This window comes from Solanum tuberosum, unplaced genomic scaffold (assembly GCF_000226075.1).
Source record: "Solanum tuberosum cultivar DM 1-3 516 R44 unplaced genomic scaffold, SolTub_3.0 scf00241, whole genome shotgun sequence".
In the NCBI taxonomy this organism is placed as follows: domain Eukaryota; kingdom Viridiplantae; phylum Streptophyta; class Magnoliopsida; order Solanales; family Solanaceae; genus Solanum; species Solanum tuberosum.
This window is the reverse complement of record NW_006239165.1, coordinates 429,564-449,984: the sequence shown is the minus strand read 5'-3', so window position 1 is coordinate 449,984 and position 20,421 is coordinate 429,564. Positions and strand designations below refer to the sequence as shown.

At 32.1% G+C, this 20,421-nt stretch overlaps 2 protein-coding genes and 1 pseudogene across 2 annotated transcripts; all 3 read right to left on the bottom strand.

Moving 5' to 3' along the window:
- Positions 1 to 1,541: 1,541 nt before the first annotated feature.
- Positions 1,542 to 5,100, bottom strand: LOC102605329 (polygalacturonase-like; annotated as a pseudogene).
- Positions 5,101 to 7,113: 2,013 nt separating this feature from the next.
- On the bottom strand, positions 7,114 to 8,685 carry LOC102585640 (polygalacturonase-like). Its single transcript, XM_006357079.2, has 4 exons — positions 8,229 to 8,685; positions 7,785 to 8,074; positions 7,443 to 7,671; positions 7,114 to 7,341 (listed from the first exon to the last, which is right to left on the bottom strand). The coding sequence occupies exons 1-4, from the start codon at positions 8,655 to 8,657 to the stop codon at positions 7,114 to 7,116; spliced, it is 1,176 nt and encodes a 391-aa protein (XP_006357141.1). The 5' UTR covers positions 8,658 to 8,685.
- A 9,728-nt stretch (positions 8,686 to 18,413) lies between these two features.
- On the bottom strand, positions 18,414 to 19,379 carry LOC102604993 (polygalacturonase-like). Its single transcript, XM_006357137.1, has 3 exons — positions 19,084 to 19,379; positions 18,743 to 18,974; positions 18,414 to 18,641 (listed from the first exon to the last, which is right to left on the bottom strand). Exons 1-3 carry the CDS (start codon positions 19,377 to 19,379, stop codon positions 18,414 to 18,416), a joined length of 756 nt encoding a protein of 251 aa, XP_006357199.1.
- Between the last annotated feature and the right edge of the window lie 1,042 nt (positions 19,380 to 20,421).

Sequence of the window (20,421 nt, the reverse complement as noted above, 5' to 3'; positions counted from 1 at the left end):
GTCCCCCCACCCACCTCCAAAAAAAAATTAAGTTTGTTTTTAAAAAATATTTATAATTTCAAATATTTATTTTTTTATCCCATCTCATCCCTACCCCTCCCCCCGCCAGCACCCCCAAAAAAAAATTAAATTTATTTTAAAAAATATTTTCATTTCAATTCAAAAAATATTTTCTACTCTCTAGTAAAAAAGAGATATTTTCTCAAAAATAATCTTCATTCATAAATCAAACACTAAAAAAACTTTTTCGAAAAATATTTTCTACTCTCCAACCAAATATGAGAAAATAAATCAAAAATCTACTTGTTTTCTAGGAAAACATTTTCCTTCCTACCAAACACACCCATAATTTTGTTTTGAAATTCAAAACAAGTGTCATTATAAAAATTGGGTTGGAACCCAACACACATATTTATAAGTGTTATTGTCAAGGCCGAGTGAGCGATGACGACGACGCGAGGGACACCTTCTTCTTAACCCTTTAAGAGTTAAAGAAAATGTTTTCTAATATAAGAACATTACTTTTCCTTTCTTCTATCAATATGGAAGAAATGAGTTTTCATTTTCAAAGACTTTCCATTTGAAATGACTTTTCATTTTTCCTCCAAATTGATTCCCACATTTTCCAATTTGTCATTCTTATTTTCCATTCACACTTGCTAAAAACCAACAATAAGATCCTATTTTAAAATAGAAGCACTTTCAAGAAGGAAAACAGGAAGATTTGCTATGCAAACAAAAAGAGAAAGACGGAGCTTATTATTAAATGGTGTTGCTTTAAAGCTATTTAATATGGTTAAACTTTACTATTCGACTTCATGTACTGAGAATGATGAAAAAAGATTTTTCAGGGTAATGGAGACCAGGAAAGAGGGAAGCTTCAGTTAGCTTTAAGGCGTGAAATCGTCATTCTCCTTAGTTTTTTTCGTTGAGGTAAGGTATAAGATAAGAATAAATTAGAAGTAGAATCTTCAAAAATATTTACCAGTGTTCAAGCATTCTTTTGTAAAGACATGACTTGTTAGCTCAAACTCAGGATTAAGCTTCACTAAATAATTTTGAAGAAGAATTGACAACACACAAATATTTCAAACTTAAAAATTTCAAATCACAAGTCTCTTTATCTCTTTTGTTTCATCGTCTTTCCTCCCACTTTTTATATTACTTTCAAAAATGGTCATAAAATAACCTGGTTTATCAAAAACAAAACTTCCTTATATTTTTCAAAACTTGTACCAGAAAAGAAAAAAATATACTGAAAAATTGAACGTGTTTCTAGCAATTATTAATTGGAGTCATTTCATTTTTTTAAAAGTAAAAGCTGGAGCAAGTGAATAAAGATGAGGTTAGTTTGAGAGGATAAATAAATAAATTGATAAGAAAAACAGAGTTTAGGGACATATTTGGTAGATTTTATAAGTTGGGCCAACAGTAGTACAGTAATTTTTTACTCTGACCAGGCAAATTAGGTAGCTTTTTCATAAAAATAGGAATGTGATACATTTCATTTAACATTAATATTTGATACATGAGGTAACATATTGAATTTTTAACATTTCAATGATTAATAATCACAACTTTAGTTTCATTCTTGTGAAAGTATGTATGGTATTATACAAATCAATTATTATCTAATCTATTTTTTTATAAGCAATTGGCAGGTTTTTCTAAACCAGAAACTCTTCCACTAACATTAACACATGAAGCCTTAGTCGGATGATCATTGTAACTAAGATTCACATCTTCAAGCGTTATGCCGCTACATGGATTACTTTTGCTACAATTAAGTTTCACTGCAACTTTCGTAGCCGATGTTCCATGTATATCTTGATATGTTACGTCACTTATCTTTACGCCCGAGCCCTATAAAAAATGAATAATATAATTAGATTAAGGTAAGGGAACATGATAAATTAATTAACTTGTTCTCAATCAATACCTTATGAGGACAACTTTCATGATTAGGGCAATAATTTTGATCTATGATGATTGGGTTTTTAACATTAACCATAACGATATGTTGAAACAGAACATTTCTAACAAATCCATTGCTAGGCCTTGCCCAAGTTTTTACTCTCACACCATTTGTTGTTCCACTGAAAGTTACAGTCTTAATTGTCACATTTTGGACTCCCAACTCTTGCTCTTTCCAGCCTAAGCTTCCAATGCTGCAACAACATCAAGTTTTCGACATACATTTTAGTTGAAAATATAAATCAATAAAAATGAAAGAAGTTGATTTTGTTTATAATAAATATAATTTTTATGTTCCAAACCTTATTCCATGGCCAGGGCCACATGCAATGCCTTCAATCCATAAGTTAGAAGTTCCAGGACCAATAGATACACAATCATCTCCAGTACCAATTTGTGAGTTCACAATACTAACTCCTGATGATAATTTACATGAATTCCATCAGTGTTTTTGCTATTTCCTTGAGCTATTACCTTCAGTCCTTGTAGCTTCACATTATGGCATCCGTCTACTAATATTTGAAACTTTTGACTATTTTGTACGGTTACTCCACTCATTATAATGTTGTTTGAGTTGTAAAAAGTCAATGCCTGCATCAAAATTTAAGGTAAAATTAAAAAGAGATAGTTGTGCTTGATTGACATAAAACAAAAAGGAAAGTGTTGTGGGTATGCATGTTTTCGGAATATAATTTTTATTCATCACGTCAAACACTGAAAAACATTTTTTATGGAAAACTTAACGAACCGTAGTCCCATCAGGGCATTTCTTGTTGTTGGATTTCTTGCAAGCCCAAAGAGCAGCACCTTGACCATCAAAGGTTCCACCATAGATGGAAATGCCATTGACTTTTTCAAATTTTATCCAATTTTCGTCATTGCCAATCACATTATAATCAGATGGAGCTAAGAGAGTCCCATCAATGCGTATAGTAATAGCTTTGCTCTGGCATGTTTTTCCATTGAAGTAAGCGTTACGAATCAAGTAATTTCCACGTGGCACGTAAATAGTGGAGGATCTAGTAGAAGCACAGGCTGCTGACCACGCACTCAAAAAGGCTTCTGATGAATCAGTTTCTCCATCGGATTTTGCTCCATAATTTTGGACATTGTAATTAGTATTTGATGCTAATGATGAGTTGATTAAGAAGAGGAAGAAAATTGCTAAGGGACTCATTTTGTAAAGGAGAAATTGCTACAAAGTAAAACTTTTGGAATGAGGAATTGAAGTACTTAGTTTAGAGTGATATTTATAGGCTGAGTGATTTGAATTAATGTCAATATTGTCACTGTGTACCTTAATGATGAAGTTAATAGAAAGTAAAGAGTTTTAATTGTTATTTTTGACTTCAATGAAAGTTAGTTATTTCTTCCAAAGTTGGTCATGTTGGGAAAATAAGACTAATTAATTCAGATAACTATCCAACAGATGCAATCACATGGAGTTGACAATTGTTGTGTTACAAACACTGAAAAGTAACGTTTTTGCGACCATCCTCTTCCCATTTACCTAGTGCTTTCTGGACCCAATTTTTGGCAATATAACACTATATGCATAGAATTAATTACGAATGAATTAGGAACAATTGTGTCAAAAAGATTAGGTAGATGTAGTACTATTTCAAGTTGGAATATATTTATTCTAAGCTGACTACACTTTTTTTTTTTATGGGTGATGAGCTTATTTAATAGGAAAATAAGCAAATGTTTCATAAATATATAAATTAATTACAAATGTATACCCCTTACATTGATGCCCACTAAATAATTACAATATATGCCCCAACTGATAATTTTGCTAACTGATACTAAATCAGTATATAAGAGTGTATATATATATATATATATATATGGTTGATAAACTAACCAAAAAAAAGAAAGAAATAATAAAAATATTACCAAATGGTATCTCTAATAAAGGATACTATGAAAAAAGAATAAAAATAACAAAATGAGAAAAGAATAAAAGAAAAAATAAAATTAATTAATGAGAAAGAACAAAAGTAATAGATGATAAGATAAAAACAATAAATGAGAAAAAAAGAACAAAAACTATTAATAATAGGACAATTTTTTTTGGATTGGAGCGAATTGGGCCTAAAATTTAAAAGGTTGGGAGCGAAACCGAGCCTAAATTTAAAGGGGGTTGAAGGGAAATTTGGCTTAAACTAAATAGGAGTATGTGCTATAATTTATTTTGGATCAATGAGTATTTGCTGAATTCATTTAGACTGAACTATAAAATTATAATTATTTTGTATTTTTATGGCCCATTTATATAGTTCTCCTTATTTAATATGTTGTACTCATATGGATTATTTTGGGAGAGTCTATAGGGAATTATAGACTACTAGGTATATGGGTTTAAGAAATATCACACAAGGTTAATAACATGCATGCATCGCATGCATCACATGCATTGAATTAAACACATGTTGAAGTATTTAGGCTTAAGTCATCATCAGACACTTAAAGTTGTCTGCATAATTCACTTACACACCTGAATTGAGGCTTGTACCTATTGATGAACACCTCTACCCCTTTAGATTTGAACCATTTGAACAATTTTTAGACAATCAGCTAAAAGTATAAAATGTGTGAAATACACTCGCGGTGACGTGACAATTTGACAAATTAAATAATGACATGTGTTATTTAGATAAAAAAAAATATTATTTTGAAAACTATTATAATGTGATGGAAAAATAAAATTACTTACTATTAAAAAAAAAGTTTAAAATAATCTCTAATTCTGACCGACCGACCGACCCACCAAAACCCTTCCCCTGCTATCCCGCTATCACATCCCTGCCCATGGACATCCATTTAGATTATTATTTTACTAATTCAATGGTAAAAAGAAGAGTAAATTAGAGAAATTCACTTTGAAAAAAGCATCAAGGATAGACAAGAGAGCTCGGAAGATGAAGAAAGGTTAGAGTTAAAATAGGATTTGTAACGATTCTGTGGAACTTCATCATTTTCGTTATCGTCGGACTTGTCGTACTGAGTTTTTGTTCTTGTTCTTCTTTCTCCTGCGAGGAGTAGCATTGTATGAGTGACATATTCATCGACATCAGTCGGGAAGATCCGAATAAGCCCTTCGAGTTCCTTTTGCCCCGCCATAAATCTCACAAAATAAGAGTTAAGTTACACATTTGTAAGTTTGTTTGCTTCCATAAATCAACAGTATGAAAGAGATCCAAAAAAAAAAAGGAAAAGAAAGAAATTCTTAATCATTCTAGATTTGAAGAAAAAAATGAACAAGTAGCAGCTTTAATGGCAAAGGTGGTGGTGATTCCTCAAAAGAAGAGGAAGAAATGGGTGTGATGGAGGTGATAATGAAAAATATGAAAAAATAAAATGATATGATGACTTGATAAAAAGTGGAAGAAGAATAGTGTAACTGGTGTATGATTCCGGTAGCGACGGTAGCTGCTGCTTGGTGGTAAGGTGGAGGAATAATGGCAGAAAACACAAGGAAGAAGACGTAGATTTTTAAATTTTAAAAAAAGTCTAATTTAGACACTTTCACGCGCTCGTTGTCTGTGAATCACACTCAAACTGCCATGTAGGCAGAAAATGTTCAAATGGTTTAAATTCGAGAGGGTAGAGGTGTTTAATAGGTACAAGCCTCAATTTAGGTATCTATGTGAATTATGCAAATAACTTTAAGTGCCTGTCGATGACTTAAGCCAAGTATTTACAATTTAGAAGTAATTATAAAATGCTTCTTCCAAACCCAAAACCCAAACAAAAGTGGACTTTAAGATGGTAACGATATATCTGAATTATTCCGAAGGATGGCAATTGTCCTAACTCCCAAGGTGGCTTTGAAATAGTCAAGTCGCATAACAAATTCACAACATCTATGTACTGACTTTTTATATATTTCATCCGTCTCAATTTATGTGACACACTTTGAATTTCTAAAGTCAAATAATTCTTTTTTAATTTAACTACAACTTTTTCTTGCATCTTTTTAAATATTTTAAATTGACAATTAATATGACTTATAGTACTTTCTACCTAATTTCTAACTACATGTAAATTCTATTTCATTTTTTTAAAAAAATATATCATATCTAAATCTACTATCAAAATTCAAAAGTTTGATACTCAATATTTGAATAGTGAATTTTAAAAAGTCAATATGAAACATGGAATCCCAAAACACAGGAATACGTGCATGCATGCAAGAAATATGCAACTGTTAAGAGGATAATTTTTTTTTTATTACCGGGTCGGTACACCGATAGGCCGCCTACCGTCTTACCTGGCTGGTCTTACCGGCCTGTGGCTGAATCCGAAACGGCCTATCCTACTAATATATGGGTGGCTTCCGGTCCGGACCTTACCGGACGTGGGCCCTTACTGGACCGGCCTTAATGGGCTGAAACCGGATGGACTAGCCCAATTAACAGGTTTAGTATCAATTCAACTTAAAATGAGCTCAATTTAGCTTTACTAAATAATTTTGAATTGACAAAGGTCAAACATTTCAAACTCAAAAAGTTTTCAAATCACTTCTATTTCATCCTACATTTCTATTTATACTTTTCGAAATGGTAAAAAAAATTTAACCTTTTTTATCAACAACAACAACAAAGAAAAAACGTTTCTTTAACATTACTCATTTTCAAAACTTGTAATTTTCTTCTCTCTCATTAGTTATGTGGTTTTGAAACACGTTGATGTTGATGCCTTTATGAGATATATAGGAAGGAACCATGCCATACTTATTTTCTCAACATCGGTCTTTTTGTAACAAAAGATAAATTTATATTAAAAAAATTGAATTTGCTCCTAGAAATTATTAATTTTTAAGTAGAAGTTGAAACATGCGTATAAATTAAGATGCGGTTAATTTGAGATGACAAATAGATAGAAAATCATGTTTATAACGTTGTGCCCAAAGGAGTTATATATTCCTCCCTAGGCAATAGCTGATCGATATGAAAAATAGAGTTTATGGCCAAATTAATTTGGTAGATTTTATAATTAAAAGAGGAATATGATATTAATTAATTCATTTAACATTAATTGATACATGATGGACATATTGAATTTTGAACATTACAATCGAATGTTTTTTATAATGTAATCACAACTTCAATAATACAAACAAATTTAATTTATCTAATTTTTCAATAGGCAATTGTTAGGTTTTTGTAAACCAGAAACTCTTCCTCTGGCATTAACACATGAAGCTTCAGTCTGCTGATTTTGATAACTAAGATTCAGATCTTCAAGTATTATGCCGCTACATGGATTAGTTATGCTACAATCAAGTTTCACTGCAATCTTTGTAGCCGATGTTCCACGTATGTCTTGATATGTTACATCACTTATCTTTATACCCGAGCCCTAAAAAGGAAAACGAACAATACAATTAGATTAAGGTTAGGGAACATGATCTAATGCTATCATTATTCTAATAAAAAAAAAAAAACTTGTTTAATCAATACCTGATGAGGACAACTTTCATGATTAGGACAGTAATTTTGATCTATGAGGATTGGGTTTTTAACATTAACCATAACAATATGTTGAAACAGAATGTTTCTAACAAAGCCACTGCTAGGCCTTGCCCAAGTTTTGACTCTCACACCATTTGTTGTTCCACTGAAAGTCACAGTTTTTACTGTCACATTTTGGACTCCTAACTCTTGTTGTTTCCAGCCTAAGCTTCCAATGCTGCAACAACATCAAGTTTTGGACATACATTTTAGTTGAAAAGATAAATCAATAAAAATGAAAGAAATTAAAGTGATCTTGTTTTTAATAAATATAAATTTGATGTTCCAAACCTTATTCCATGGCCAGGGCCACATGCAATGCCTTCAATCCATAAGTTAGAAGTTCCAGGACCAATAGAGATACAATCATCACCAGTACCAATTTGTGATTTCATAATACTAACTCCTGATGATAATTTTACATGAATTCCATCAGTGTTGGGACTATTTCCTTGAGCTAATACCTTCATTCCTTGTAGCTTCACATTATGACATCCGTCTACTAAAATTTGAAACTTTTGACTATTTTGAACGGTTACTCCACTCATTATAATGTTGTTTGAGTTATAAAAAGCCAATGCCTGCATCAAAATTTAAGGTAAAATTAAAAAGAGATAGTTGTGCTTGTTTGACATACAAAAAGGAAAGTGTCGTGGGTATGCATGTTTTCGGAATATAATTTTTATTCATCAGTCCAAACACTCAAAAACATTTTCCATAGAAAACTTAACGAACCGTAGTCCCATCAGGGCAATTCTTGTTGGAGTTCTTGCAATCCCAAAGAGCAGCACCTTGACCATCAAAGGTTCCACCATAGATGGAAACGCCATTGACTTTTTCAAATTTTATCCAATTTTCATCATTGCCAATCACATTATAATCAGAGGGAGCTAAGAGAGTCCCATCAATGTGTATAGTAATAGCTTTGCTCTTGCATGTTTGTCCATTGAAATATGCATTGTGAATCAAGTATTTTCCACTTGGCACATTAATAGTGGCGGGGGTATTAGAAGCACATGCTGCTGCCCATGCACTCAAAAAGGCTTTTGATGAATCAGTTTTTCCATCGGATTTTGCTCCATAATTTTGGACATTGTAAATATTGGTATTTGCTGCTAACGATGAGTGGATTAAGAAGAGCAAGAAAATTGCTAAGGGACTCATTTTGCTAAGGTGAAATTGGTAAGTACAAAGCTTTTTGAAGGATTCAAAGGACTTATCAAATTATAATAAATGGAGGTGATGAGGAATTGAAGTAGTTTAGAGGGATATTTATAGGGTGAGTGAGTTAAAGTTGTTGCTAATTAATTTTAGGTTTCAATGAAAGTTCGGTTAATTTTCATTCATATTTGGTCATGTTGGGGATTTGGAAAAATGAGACTTCAGATACAATATGCAATCACATGGAGTAGGCAATGGTTGGCACCCTAGCTAGTTGTGTTATAAACATTGAAAAATAACGTTTTGCATACCTTCCTCTTCCCATTTACTCCAAAATTAAAACTTGTCCAATTTACTCATGTCCAATATTTGGCAAAATAACATTACTTATGCATGAAATTAATATAATTCTAAATAATGAATCACCATTGATATCGACACATCCAGATAGCCAAATGCTTGCAAATGAATTGGGAACTAACTCAAAAATTGATTAGGTAGATATAGTGCTATTTCAAGTTCGAATATTTTTATCCTAAGTTGACTATATACATTTTTTATGGATAAGGAACTAGCTTATTGAATTTGTGGTACTCATATGGATTATTTAGGGTGAGTCTCTAGGGAATTATAGGTTACTAGCTAGGTATTTGGGAGCTATAGTTGAGTTTAAGAAAGAACACACAAGGTTAATAATATGCATTGAATTAAACACATGTTGAAGTATTTACAAATTAGAAGCAATTATAACATGCTTGTTCAAAATCCATAACCCAAACAAAAGTGGACTTTAAGATAGTATAGATATATCTGCAGATGGCGATTGTCCTAATTAACTCCCTAGGCGACTTTGAAATAGACAAGCCGCACAACAAATTCACAACATTTATATACTCCATCCGTCTTAATTTACATGACATCTTTCAAATTTCGAAAATCAAATAAGTTTTTCTTTTATTTGATGACTGCTATTTTTTCATCTACCGTTTAACTATTGAATTGATAATTATTATGAATTATAATACTTTTTAGTTTTTACCTAGTTTCCAGTTATATGTAGATTTCATTTAAAATTAAAAAAAAAATTATGTCCAAATTTAGAATCAAATTTCAAAAGTTTGATGCTGGGATTTGAATAGTGCAATTAAAAAAGTGAATGTGAAACATGGAATCCTAAAACACAAGGATACGTGCATGCATGCAGGAAATATGCAATAATCTTTTTTTCACGTCTTCTTTCTTCAAACGTGATGTAACTGTTAAGGAGGATAAGTTATTACTCCTTTGTCCCAATTTATCTAACATATTTCATTTTTCGATAGACAAACAATTTAAGTTTGATCGAAAGTTTGCTCATGAAATCTTCAATTTTTTAAAAATGAAATGTATATATTTGTATACTACGTAAAAAATATTATAAGTCACAATAATTGATAATTCAAAATATTTAATAGATAGATGAAAATTACAGTCAAAGATAAACTTATTTGAATCTCGAAATTCAAAATGTGTCACGTAAATTAGAATAGAATAAGTATTATCAGTCATAGTTTTAATTTTCTCTGTTTATTGATATCTTCTCTTTTTTTTTTCTTCTCTCTTCTTGGAAGCGGAGAAGAGGAAGGGTGATAGACAAATTAACTTGTTCATTGTATATATTATTGACATAATAATATATAATGCCATTGTATATATTATTGTCGCTAATAAATTAAATATAATGTAATGACAATTATATTATTGCGACTAAGTATAATTGTAATAAAATCTTTTATTTGTTATAGTAAATTCAAATTTTTGAGCTCAATGTTAAGCAAGTTTCAATATTAATGTTTTCTAACGAAATTGTATCAATTCAACTTCAAATGAGCTCAAACTTAGGATTTAGCTTCACTTAATAATTTAGAAGAAGAATTGACAACACCCAAACATTTCAAAATCAAAATTTCAAATCATAAGTTTCAATCTCTTCTATTTCATCACACTTTTTCTTTTACTTTATTAGCAAATGGTAAAAAAACTAACCTCTTTTTCTTTTTCAACAACAGCAAAAGAATTCCTTACATTTTTCAAAATGGTCATCTCATATAAAAGCTTAGTTAGAGAGCACACTTTTTATTATTTATTAATATTCTCAACACGCCTCCTCAAGTGCGGACTTAATTTTTTTTGTTGAAGTCTGTGACCATCTCATCTAAGAGCACACTTTTTAATATTTATTAATATTCTCAACACACCCCGTGAAGAGAGCACACTTTTTATTATTTATTACTCCCTCCGTCCCATTTTATATGATGTACTTTGATTTGGCACAAACTTTAAGAAAAATGGAAAGACTTTTAAAACTTGTGGTCCAAAATGAATGATAGAAATTTGTGTGGTTGTAAATCATTTCATTAAGGGTAAAAAAGACATTTTATAGGCAAATTGTTACTTAAAATAGAAATGTGTCATTTTTTTTGGGTACTGACTAAAAAGGAAAGTAAGTCATATAAATTGGGACAGAGGGAGTAATATTTTCAACACGCCCCCTCATGTGCGGGTCTGATTTTTTTCATGGGCCAAGCACGGAGAAATTCTTTTTGATTTGGGTGATGGTAAGATTTGATCTCAGAACCTCTACATGCTCTGATACTATGTTCAATTAGGTCTTAGGCTTAACTCACACTTCAAAAGCTAGCTCAAAGGGAGGATGATTGCTCAAACCTCATAAGGAGTTCACTCATCTCATTAACTATCAATGTGAGACTTTTGTCATTCTTTAACATTCCCCTCTCTCATTATGTGTTCCAAACACACGTTGATGCCTTTTATGAAACATAAAGAAAGGAACGACATGCCATGTATTTATTTTCTCAACTTTGGCCTTTCTATAACAAGAGAAAAAATTTATATTAAAAAAGTTGAAGTTGTTCCTAGCAATTATTAATTGAAATCATTTTTCAGGTAGAAGCTGAAACAAGTGAACACAAGATGCAGTTAATTTGAGAGGAGTTAATGACTTGTTTTTTTTAAAAAACCGAACTTAATGATATTAACAACCAAATGGAGGGGGACATAAAGCCTAACCTCCTTTTACATCTTAGGACAAGACAAATCCTATCCTATTAAGATTCTGATCCAGAGATCTTAACAAAACAAAACAACTATATTAATGCATTTAAACTGCAATTGTTAATGCATATAAATAAAAGTATTCAAGGTGGATCAAATTGCCAGGTATTATATAATCTTCTTGGCTCTTCTTCGAAAGGTTGGAAAATCCAATTTATTCATCCTAAGAAGACCTTTATTCACTTCTGGAAGATCCACTTCTTACAAAAAAATCTTCGGGTCTTGAATTTGAGTTGACATATTTTGTTAGAGCATCTGCCACTTCATTTGCCTCTCTATAACAATGTTTAACTGTTATATTTTTGTGATTAATTAAGAGTTATTTTATCAATAATACCTAGAATTCTCCAATGAGGCTTACAAATTCCATTGATCATTTGAACCACTATCATGGAATCCAACTCAACTTCTAAAGCCTCAAAATGTTGATTAGAGCACCAATAAATACAAATTAAAGCAGTTTTAGCTTCACTATAATTTTTAGTGCAAAATTGAGTAGGATATGAGAAGGCCATAACCATGCTCCCCATTTTGTTTCTAAGAATGCCTCCAGCTCCAGCCTTCTCTTGATTTTTGATGTAGCTTCCATCAGTATTAAGTTTCCAGCTGGTTGTTCCTGATGACTTAATCCATTTGATCTAATCATTGTTTTGAAGTTCTCAGCCATAAGACAAACTCTGCTCCAGTTCCATTTGTAATCTATAAAATTGAATTTTTTCCCCAAGGCCACCTTAATCTGAAACAAAGATTGAAAACATATATTAGAAACATAAACTTTTCTATTCTCATATTTTTTAGTGCACCCTGCTTTCCAAATTTTCCAGCACACTATCATCGGAGTGACTCGAAATAGAAATTTATGGATGATTTTCTTTGGTTGTTGTCTCCACCACTGCCAGATGATAACATTTACTGTATGTCCTATCATGTTAAGTCCCAATGGCCTTGAGATGATGTTCCACGTATGTTTGGCCATTTCACTTCCTGCAAAAACATGGCCAATTGTTTCTTGACATGCAACCTTGCAACAAAGACCTTTATGAATATTAAATCTGGATAGAGAGGCATCTAGAGGAAGATTCTTTTTCAAAAGCTTCCACATAAAAAAAAAAGATCTTGAAAGGAATTTCATTCATCCAGATATAGTTAAAAATTGGAGGAGCAACATTTTGACTTCTAAGAATTTCAAAGGCAGTGGAACAAGTGAATAAACCACTCTTACTCAATTTCCATATGGCCTTATCCTCATTGCCAATAGGAATACTATTGATCAAGCTCAAAGTATCCAATGGAACCAAAGCATTGATATCATGCACCCAACTCTCATTGCTGATTAATAATGAAATTATTAACATTAACATTATCGGGCTTCGGAGTAGGATTAACCAATTGATAAAGAGAACCTTTATGTGTCCAGTGATCCCACCAAAACATGATATTGCCAGAATTAATCATCCAATTGATATTGTAATCCATTTTGTCCCTTATGCGAAGAAGATCCTTCCAGGTTGCAGAGTCTTTAGAAGCAATAACCTTCAAAACATGATTACTTCTTTGACAATATTTAGCTTTTAAAAAATGAGCTCATAAAATTCAGTCCTCAATCTCCACCATCTCTTAGAAGAGAAGGTGTTGCATATATCCAATAGACTTTTAAAGCCCAGACCACCTTCTTTGGTATGAAAACACATATTCTCCCGAGAAGACCGGTGATAAGTATTATTACCATCTTTTTCACCCCAGAAGAAATTTGCAAGTACTGTATTTCAATCTCTTTAAGAACAGTGATAGGAGGCATAAGGGCAGCAAAAGTATGTAGAGCCTGAGATTGGAGAATGTATTTAATAATCACAGCCTTACCTCCCGGAGACAAGAGTTTGCCTTGCCAACCTGCAATCTTGTTCAAAATCTTTTTGGAAATATCAGAGAAATAAGAAATTCTTTTTCTACCACAATATATAGGACAACCTAAATAGTTAAAGGGAAAAGATGTTTGCTTATAACCAGTCCACCTTTTGATCCTTCTGTTAATCAATCTATCAGTCTTACTGTGTGTAAGAAAGAAAGTTTTTTCTTGATTAATCTCTTGTCCAGAAGCTTGTTGATACAAATTCAATTGTTTCATAAGAAGCTTAATCGAGCACTTATCGCCAGAAGTAAACAAAACAATATCATCAGCATAACTAAAGTGATTAATCAGTGGTCCCTTGTTATGCATAGAGAAATTAGTGAACCTATGATTATGATTCAAATAATTCAAGGCTCTAGTATGCGTCTCAGCGGCAATAATAAAAAAAAGCAGGAGATAAAGGATTACCTTGTTTTAAACCCCTGGTTGATTTAAAGAAACCAAATCTTGTCCCATTAATGATCACAGAGTACCAATTGTTCGCAAGCATTCGGTAAACCATTTCAATAAAAACCTCAGCAAAACCTATTTTCCTAAGAACATAAGTTAGAAAGTTCCAAGATAGTTTATCATAAGCTTTAGACATGTCTGACTACATTGCAACAAGTAGTTTTAGATCTGATATTATGAATAATCTCTTGAGTAAGAAGAATATTCTTAGAAATTTTTCTACCCTTGACAAAGCCAGATTGATTTGCAGAAATGATCCTCGGCAAAATGCAATTGAGTCTCAAAGCTAAAATTTTGGATAAAATCTTATTAGAGAAATTGCTAAGACTTAATAGGTCGAAGTTTGGAAAAACAATCAGGGGAAGTAACTTTGGTTAAACATGAATGAGTAAAGAATTTAGTGAGCTCGGCACCTTGAAAGAAAGAGATCACAAAAGATACTACTTCAGCCTTGATGATGTCCCAACAAAACTGAAAGAAATGACCATTGAATTCGTCTGACCCAGCACAACTGTTTGAGTCCATAGAGTCTATGGCCATTTTGATTTCTTCTTCTGTTGGGGGTTTTAGTCAAGTTTTCATTATCATCTGCATTAATAAGGTTATCGCAGTCTCTGATAAAATCCAAGTTAATATTCTTGGTTTGTCCAGTGAACATATGATTGAAATACTCTATGGCAGCCTCAGAGATGTTATGGTTTCCTTCGACCCATTGTCCTTGCTTATCCTTGATTTTGTAAATTTTTGCTTTCCTCCTCTTTTCCCTGATAGTACTGTGAAAGTACTTGGTATTGGAATCTCCATCCGTCGCCCATTTGAGTCTAGCTTTTTGTCTGAGAATAGAATCTTCCATTTTCAACCATCTGATGTATTTAGCCTTAGATCTATTGAGATTTTTTCTATCAGCCTCAGCGTCTAAAAGTAGGTATGAAGTTTCACAAGTACTTGTCACTTCATGTTCTAGCTCTTTAACTCGTTGGAACACATCTCCAATACATTCTCTGGACCACTTACTAAGCTCCTTAGCTAATGTTTTAAGTTTTTTATGCAATCTCCACATTGGATTACCTTGCACTATATCTTCCCAAACTGTTTTGACCTTGAGGAGAAAGTCCTCTTGATCAGTCCAGAAGTTGAGATATTTGATAACCTGTTGATTATCATTAGAGCAACTAACCAACAATAGATTATGATCAGATCTTGTATGGAGAGGTGTTCCACTTTAATGTTGGAGAATTTATTAGACCATTCCTCATTGTGAAGGAATCTGTCCAGCCTCATATGAATCTTGTTTGTACCTCCTCTGCCATTACACCAAGTGTGTATATTGCCTACAAAACCAGAGTCAGTCATACCACAATCATTCATACAATTAATAAAATTAATACAAGTACTTAATCTAAATGGAATACCCCCTTTTTTCTCTTCAACGTCCATCATTATGGAGTTGAAGTCACCACCAATGACCCATGGGCCATCAATGATCGAATAGTTTTTGCCATAAATATTTCCTCTTATTAGCCTTGGATCTTGCATAAGCTATGGCAGTTCAGAGAGAATCACTGCTACCTTGCATACAAACCTGTAAAGTAATCTGTTGTCTAGAGTTGGAAATCACAGAACAAATCAAATTAGAATTCCAAAAAATCCAGACTTTACTGTGTGAATTAGAGATGGCATGGTCGAAACCAAGCCTTCTCCGATACTTGTCAATTTTGTTACTATTCAAGAATGGTTCCTGTGATCAACTTTATATAATCTGACTAATTGAATCAGTCTATCAGTAGCGCCTTTGGAGGTCATCCCCCTTATATTCCATATAATAAATTTAATCATAAGGAATTTTTGGGGGGTGTTACAACCATTTTTTCCGTTTGTTTGGCTTCAAGGACAGCATGATTACTTTCCCTTTCAGCCTATGTACCTTTGTGGTGTTTGTCACCTCTTGGAGACAAGCCTTGTTGTTGGATAACTTGTTCAAGTTCCTGATTGATTGGGTCTTTGATGTCTTTAGGAATAGGGGTAAACACTCCAGAAATGCTATCCACTAACTGTTCTTTTTCCACTTTCGATGCATCAAGAAAGCTATCAGGATCTTCGTCATCAGATGATAGTCATAACAATATTCTTGATCAGAGGTATGCTCTATATCAAGGTCATGTCTAATCTGATTTTCCCCAAGTCTACAAACAATTGTCCCTCCATTTTTTGCAAACAAGTAGTGTCTGCAGTTAAAAGGTATTGTCCAGTATAATTTCCTTTGGAACTACTCTCTTGACAGGTAGTAATGTTATCAACAACGACCAACTGGTTAACTTCAATGTTATCTTGGCAATGCTCTTGTTGGTTGTCTTGTTCAACTATATTCTCAATTTGTCCTTGAGTTTTGTCAATTGCCTCCTTTGTAGTGCCTTGTTTTGGTTTTCATTTTACCCAAAGCATATTTTTAAGGAAGACAGCCGGGGACACTTTCTTTTTCTGGCCCTTAACACCCACACTCTTATTTCCCTGCTCAAAGTCCTTCTGTTGTCGTATTTCTGATTGATCTTACTGATGTTTTTCGACTTGTTGGGATTGTGTGCCCTGTTCTGTTTGTAACTGTTTTTGCTTGGCACTACCTTGTTGGACCTTTTCTTTCTTGTTGGTATGAATTTCTTTGTTTTGTACTTGGTATTCAGGTCATTTGAATGAGCAGTAGTACAATTGGTTGGTTTGTTCGCAACCTTCTTATTCTTCTTCTTCCCGGTGACTTGAATAAATCCATCGCCATCCTCATCTTTTTGTTTGTTTTGGACAGTTTTTGATGTGCTGGGAACATCATTTTGTATCATAGGTGTTTGTCCACCTTTGCCATTATTCCTCTGCCCACCTTTCATAACTTGTTTCTGCATATTTTGCATTTCATTCTTGTTTTGATTGCTTTTTTCATCACTTTTCTCTAACTAATTTTCTTCCAAAGCTTTGGCTTTTTTCTTGGCTTCCGTTTTACATTTTGTGTGATCATACCCTTGTAGCCTACAGGTTTTGCAAAATGCTGGAACTCCTTCATATTCTAATTTTTTATTTTAACCTTTCAAGACAGCCTCTTTTCCTTCCAAGCCAACCCAGACAGCATTTGGCAATGGTTTTTTTAAAATCAACCTCAATTCTTACCTTGGCTAAATTAGGCCTTGATCTTACAATAGTAGCCATATCCTCCTTTTCAATGGATTTCCAACTTGAGCTAAGATTTGACTGAGGTAGTCCCAGTTAAACAATTGATATTTTAACTCAGGCAACAATACCCAAATCGGGGCTAAAAGGTTTTTAATATCATGAATATCATGTTAAAGTGTGTTACTATCTCATCTTAAAGTTTAAGCTGTTAGAGAAATCACACTTTATTATTTAATTATATTTTCAATACTCCCAAGACAATAGCTGGTCGATAAGAAAAAGAACAACTTTCACATATAGCACACATAAAAATTAAATTTATATGTTATAGCTATAGTTTGCATAATTGCGCTCCATAGCAAACATAGGCTATTAATATGTATATTTCGCTATACATATATAAAAGAAACAATTATATAAATTTTATAATATGTGTTTGTATAAAGCGAGAAAGAGAGAGACAAAAGAAAACTGGGCAGGGGAAGATCTGTATTTGTATAATCATAAGTGCATAGGACGAAAATGTATGTATTTGTATTTGTATATACAATTTTCTCTCGCTTTACACAAACACAAACAAAATTTATACATTTGTGTTTGTATAAAGTGAGAGAGTCGAGTGAGAGTGGCGAGCGAGATTTGGAGAGGAGAGAGGGGAACGAAAAGATATGTATATATACAATTTTCTCTCGCTATATACAAACACAAACACATTTTATACATTTGTGTTTGTTTAAAGTGAGAGAGGCGAGGAGAAACTGCCTAGCGAGAAAATGAGAGTGGCGAGTGAGAAATTCAGGGAGAGAGGCGAAATGACAACAGTTTGCTACGGGTTACAATTAAATCAAACTGTGGTTATAGCATTTAATTTGAATTAATAGTTTGCTATTTTATACAATTTTCTCTAAGAAAAATAGAGTTTATGGCCAAATTTGGGTTAATCGTAATTAATAATTTGTCCGATTTTTTTAACTCTGAGCTGGCAAATTAGGTACTAGTTTTTTCATAAATATATGAATGTTATATTTATTTAACATTAATTGAAACATGATTACAATCGAATATTCTTTATAATATAATCACAACTTCAATTTAATTCTTGTGATAGTATACAAATAAATTTAATTTATCTAATTTTTTAATAGGCAATTGGTAGGTTTTTGTAAACCAGAAACTCTTCCTCTGGCATTAACGCATGAAGCTTCAGTTTGCTGATCTTGGTAACTAAGATTCAGATCTTCAAGTATTAGGCCGCTACATGGATTAGTTATGCTACAATCAAGTTTCACTGTAACTTTTGTAGCCGATGTTCCATGTATATCTTGATAAGTTACCTCACTTATCTTTATGCCCGATCTCTATAAAAAAAAAGAATAATATAATTAGATTAAGATAAGGGAACATGATCTAATGTTTTTATTATTGTATTGATAAATTAATTAACTTGTTCAATTAATACCTGCTGAGGACAACTCTCCTCATGATTAGGGCAGTAATTTTGATCTATGATAATTGGGTTTTGAACATTAACCATAACAATATGTTGAAACAAAATATTTCTAACAAAGCCATTGCTAGGCCTTGCCCAAGTTTTGACTCTCACACCATTTGTTGTTCCAGTAAAAGTCACAGTCTTAATTGTCACATTTTGGACTCCCAACTCTTGCTCTTTCCAGCCTAAGCTTCCAATGCTGCAACAACAAAAAAAAATTCGACATACATTTTAGTTGAAAATATAAATCAATAAAAATGAAAGAAGTTGATTTTGTTTATAATAAATATAATTTTTATGTTCCAAACCTTATTCCATGGCCAGGGCCACATGCAATGCCTTCAATCCATAAGTTAGAAGTTCCAGGACCAATAGATACACAATCATCTCCAGTACCAATTTGTGAGTTCACAATACTAACTCCTGATGATAATTTTACATGAATTCCATCAGTGTTTTTGCTATTTCCTTGAGCTAATACCTTCATTCCTTGTAGCTTCACATTATGGCATCCGTCTACTAATATTTGAAACTTTTGACTATTTTGTACGGTTACTCCACTCATTATAATGTTGTTTGAGTTGTAAAAAGTCAATGCCTGCATCAAAATTTAAGGTAAAATTAAAAAGAAATAGTTGTGCTTGTTTGACATAAAACAAAAAGGAAAGTGTAACCCATGATCCACGTCTTCTTTCTTCATACGTGATGTAACTATTAGGAGGATAAGATAATATTATATTATATTATTGCCACCAAATATAATATAACGATAATTATATTATTGTCGCTAAATAATTGCAGTAAAATCTTTTATTTGTTATAGTAAATTCAAGTTTTCGAGCTCAATCTTAAGCGAGTTTCAATATTGTTTTCAAACGAAATTGTGTCATATTCAATTTTAAATTAGGGGTGTGCAAAAACCGAACCGATAAACCAAATCGAAAAAATGTTATTGATTTATTGTTATTGGGTAAACGATTTTTTAATGGTTTTATGACAAAAAAAATTCGGGTTATAGGTTCGGTATTAATTTTTAATATTGGGTTATTAGGTAAACCGATAACTCTATAGTAATTTACTACTTTTACCTATATATAAATATTAATCTCAATATCTTACTAGTTATATTTGTTGTTGACACCCAATTTTGACCCTCCATAATATAAATTAATCATCGAGCTTCTTAAATTCCAAACGATTTGAAATAATTGACTTTATAAAATTCAAAATATTTTCCAAGTCATTTTAAGTAATTTTGTCATTTTTGTAAAGCTTATATAATTTCGTATATATTGAGTATATTTTATTAATATTTAAAAATCGTCTCAAAAAAGATTTTAGTTTTACTTAAATACTTGGTTAATTAGTTTAGCTAATTTATAGTTTATATTTTTGAGTTAATTAGTTTACAATTAAATTAATTATTTTATTTTTGTCAAGATTAAGAAGCTTGTTAATTAATTATATTAATTTATTTTATTTTAATTTTGGCCGATTTCAACCAATAGTCTCAATTTGATCGAATTTGCAATTCACGTGGTTATTTTCTTAAGTTAAATAGACCACATTCTTGAATTACTTTTCAAAACCCATTTCCATCCAATTTCCAGACCCAAATCTGAGTCCAATTCTTTTTAGGAAAAATT

What these genes read in the sequence shown, in the direction of transcription:
- LOC102585640 (XM_006357079.2), bottom strand. Translation starts at nt 8,657, where the DNA reads ATGAGTCCCTTAGCAATTTTCTTGCTCTTCTTAATCCACTCATCGTTA. An exon ending in ATTGCCCTGATGGGACTACG is followed by an intron (nt 8,075 to 8,228) that starts GTTCGTTAAGTT and finishes ATTTTGATGCAG; the next exon opens with GCATTGGCTTTTTATAACTC. An exon ending in GGCCCTGGCCATGGAATAAG is followed by an intron (nt 7,672 to 7,784) that starts GTTTGGAACATC and finishes ATGTTGTTGCAG; the next exon opens with CATTGGAAGCTTAGGCTGGA.
- LOC102604993 (XM_006357137.1), bottom strand. Translation starts at nt 19,379, where the DNA reads ATGCAGGCATTGACTTTTTACAACTCAAACAACATTATAATGAGTGGA. An exon ending in GGCCCTGGCCATGGAATAAG is followed by an intron (nt 18,975 to 19,083) that starts GTTTGGAACATA and finishes TTGTTGTTGCAG; the next exon opens with CATTGGAAGCTTAGGCTGGA. An exon ending in AGGAGAGTTGTCCTCAGCAG is followed by an intron (nt 18,642 to 18,742) that starts GTATTAATTGAA and finishes TTTTTTTTATAG; the next exon opens with AGATCGGGCATAAAGATAAG.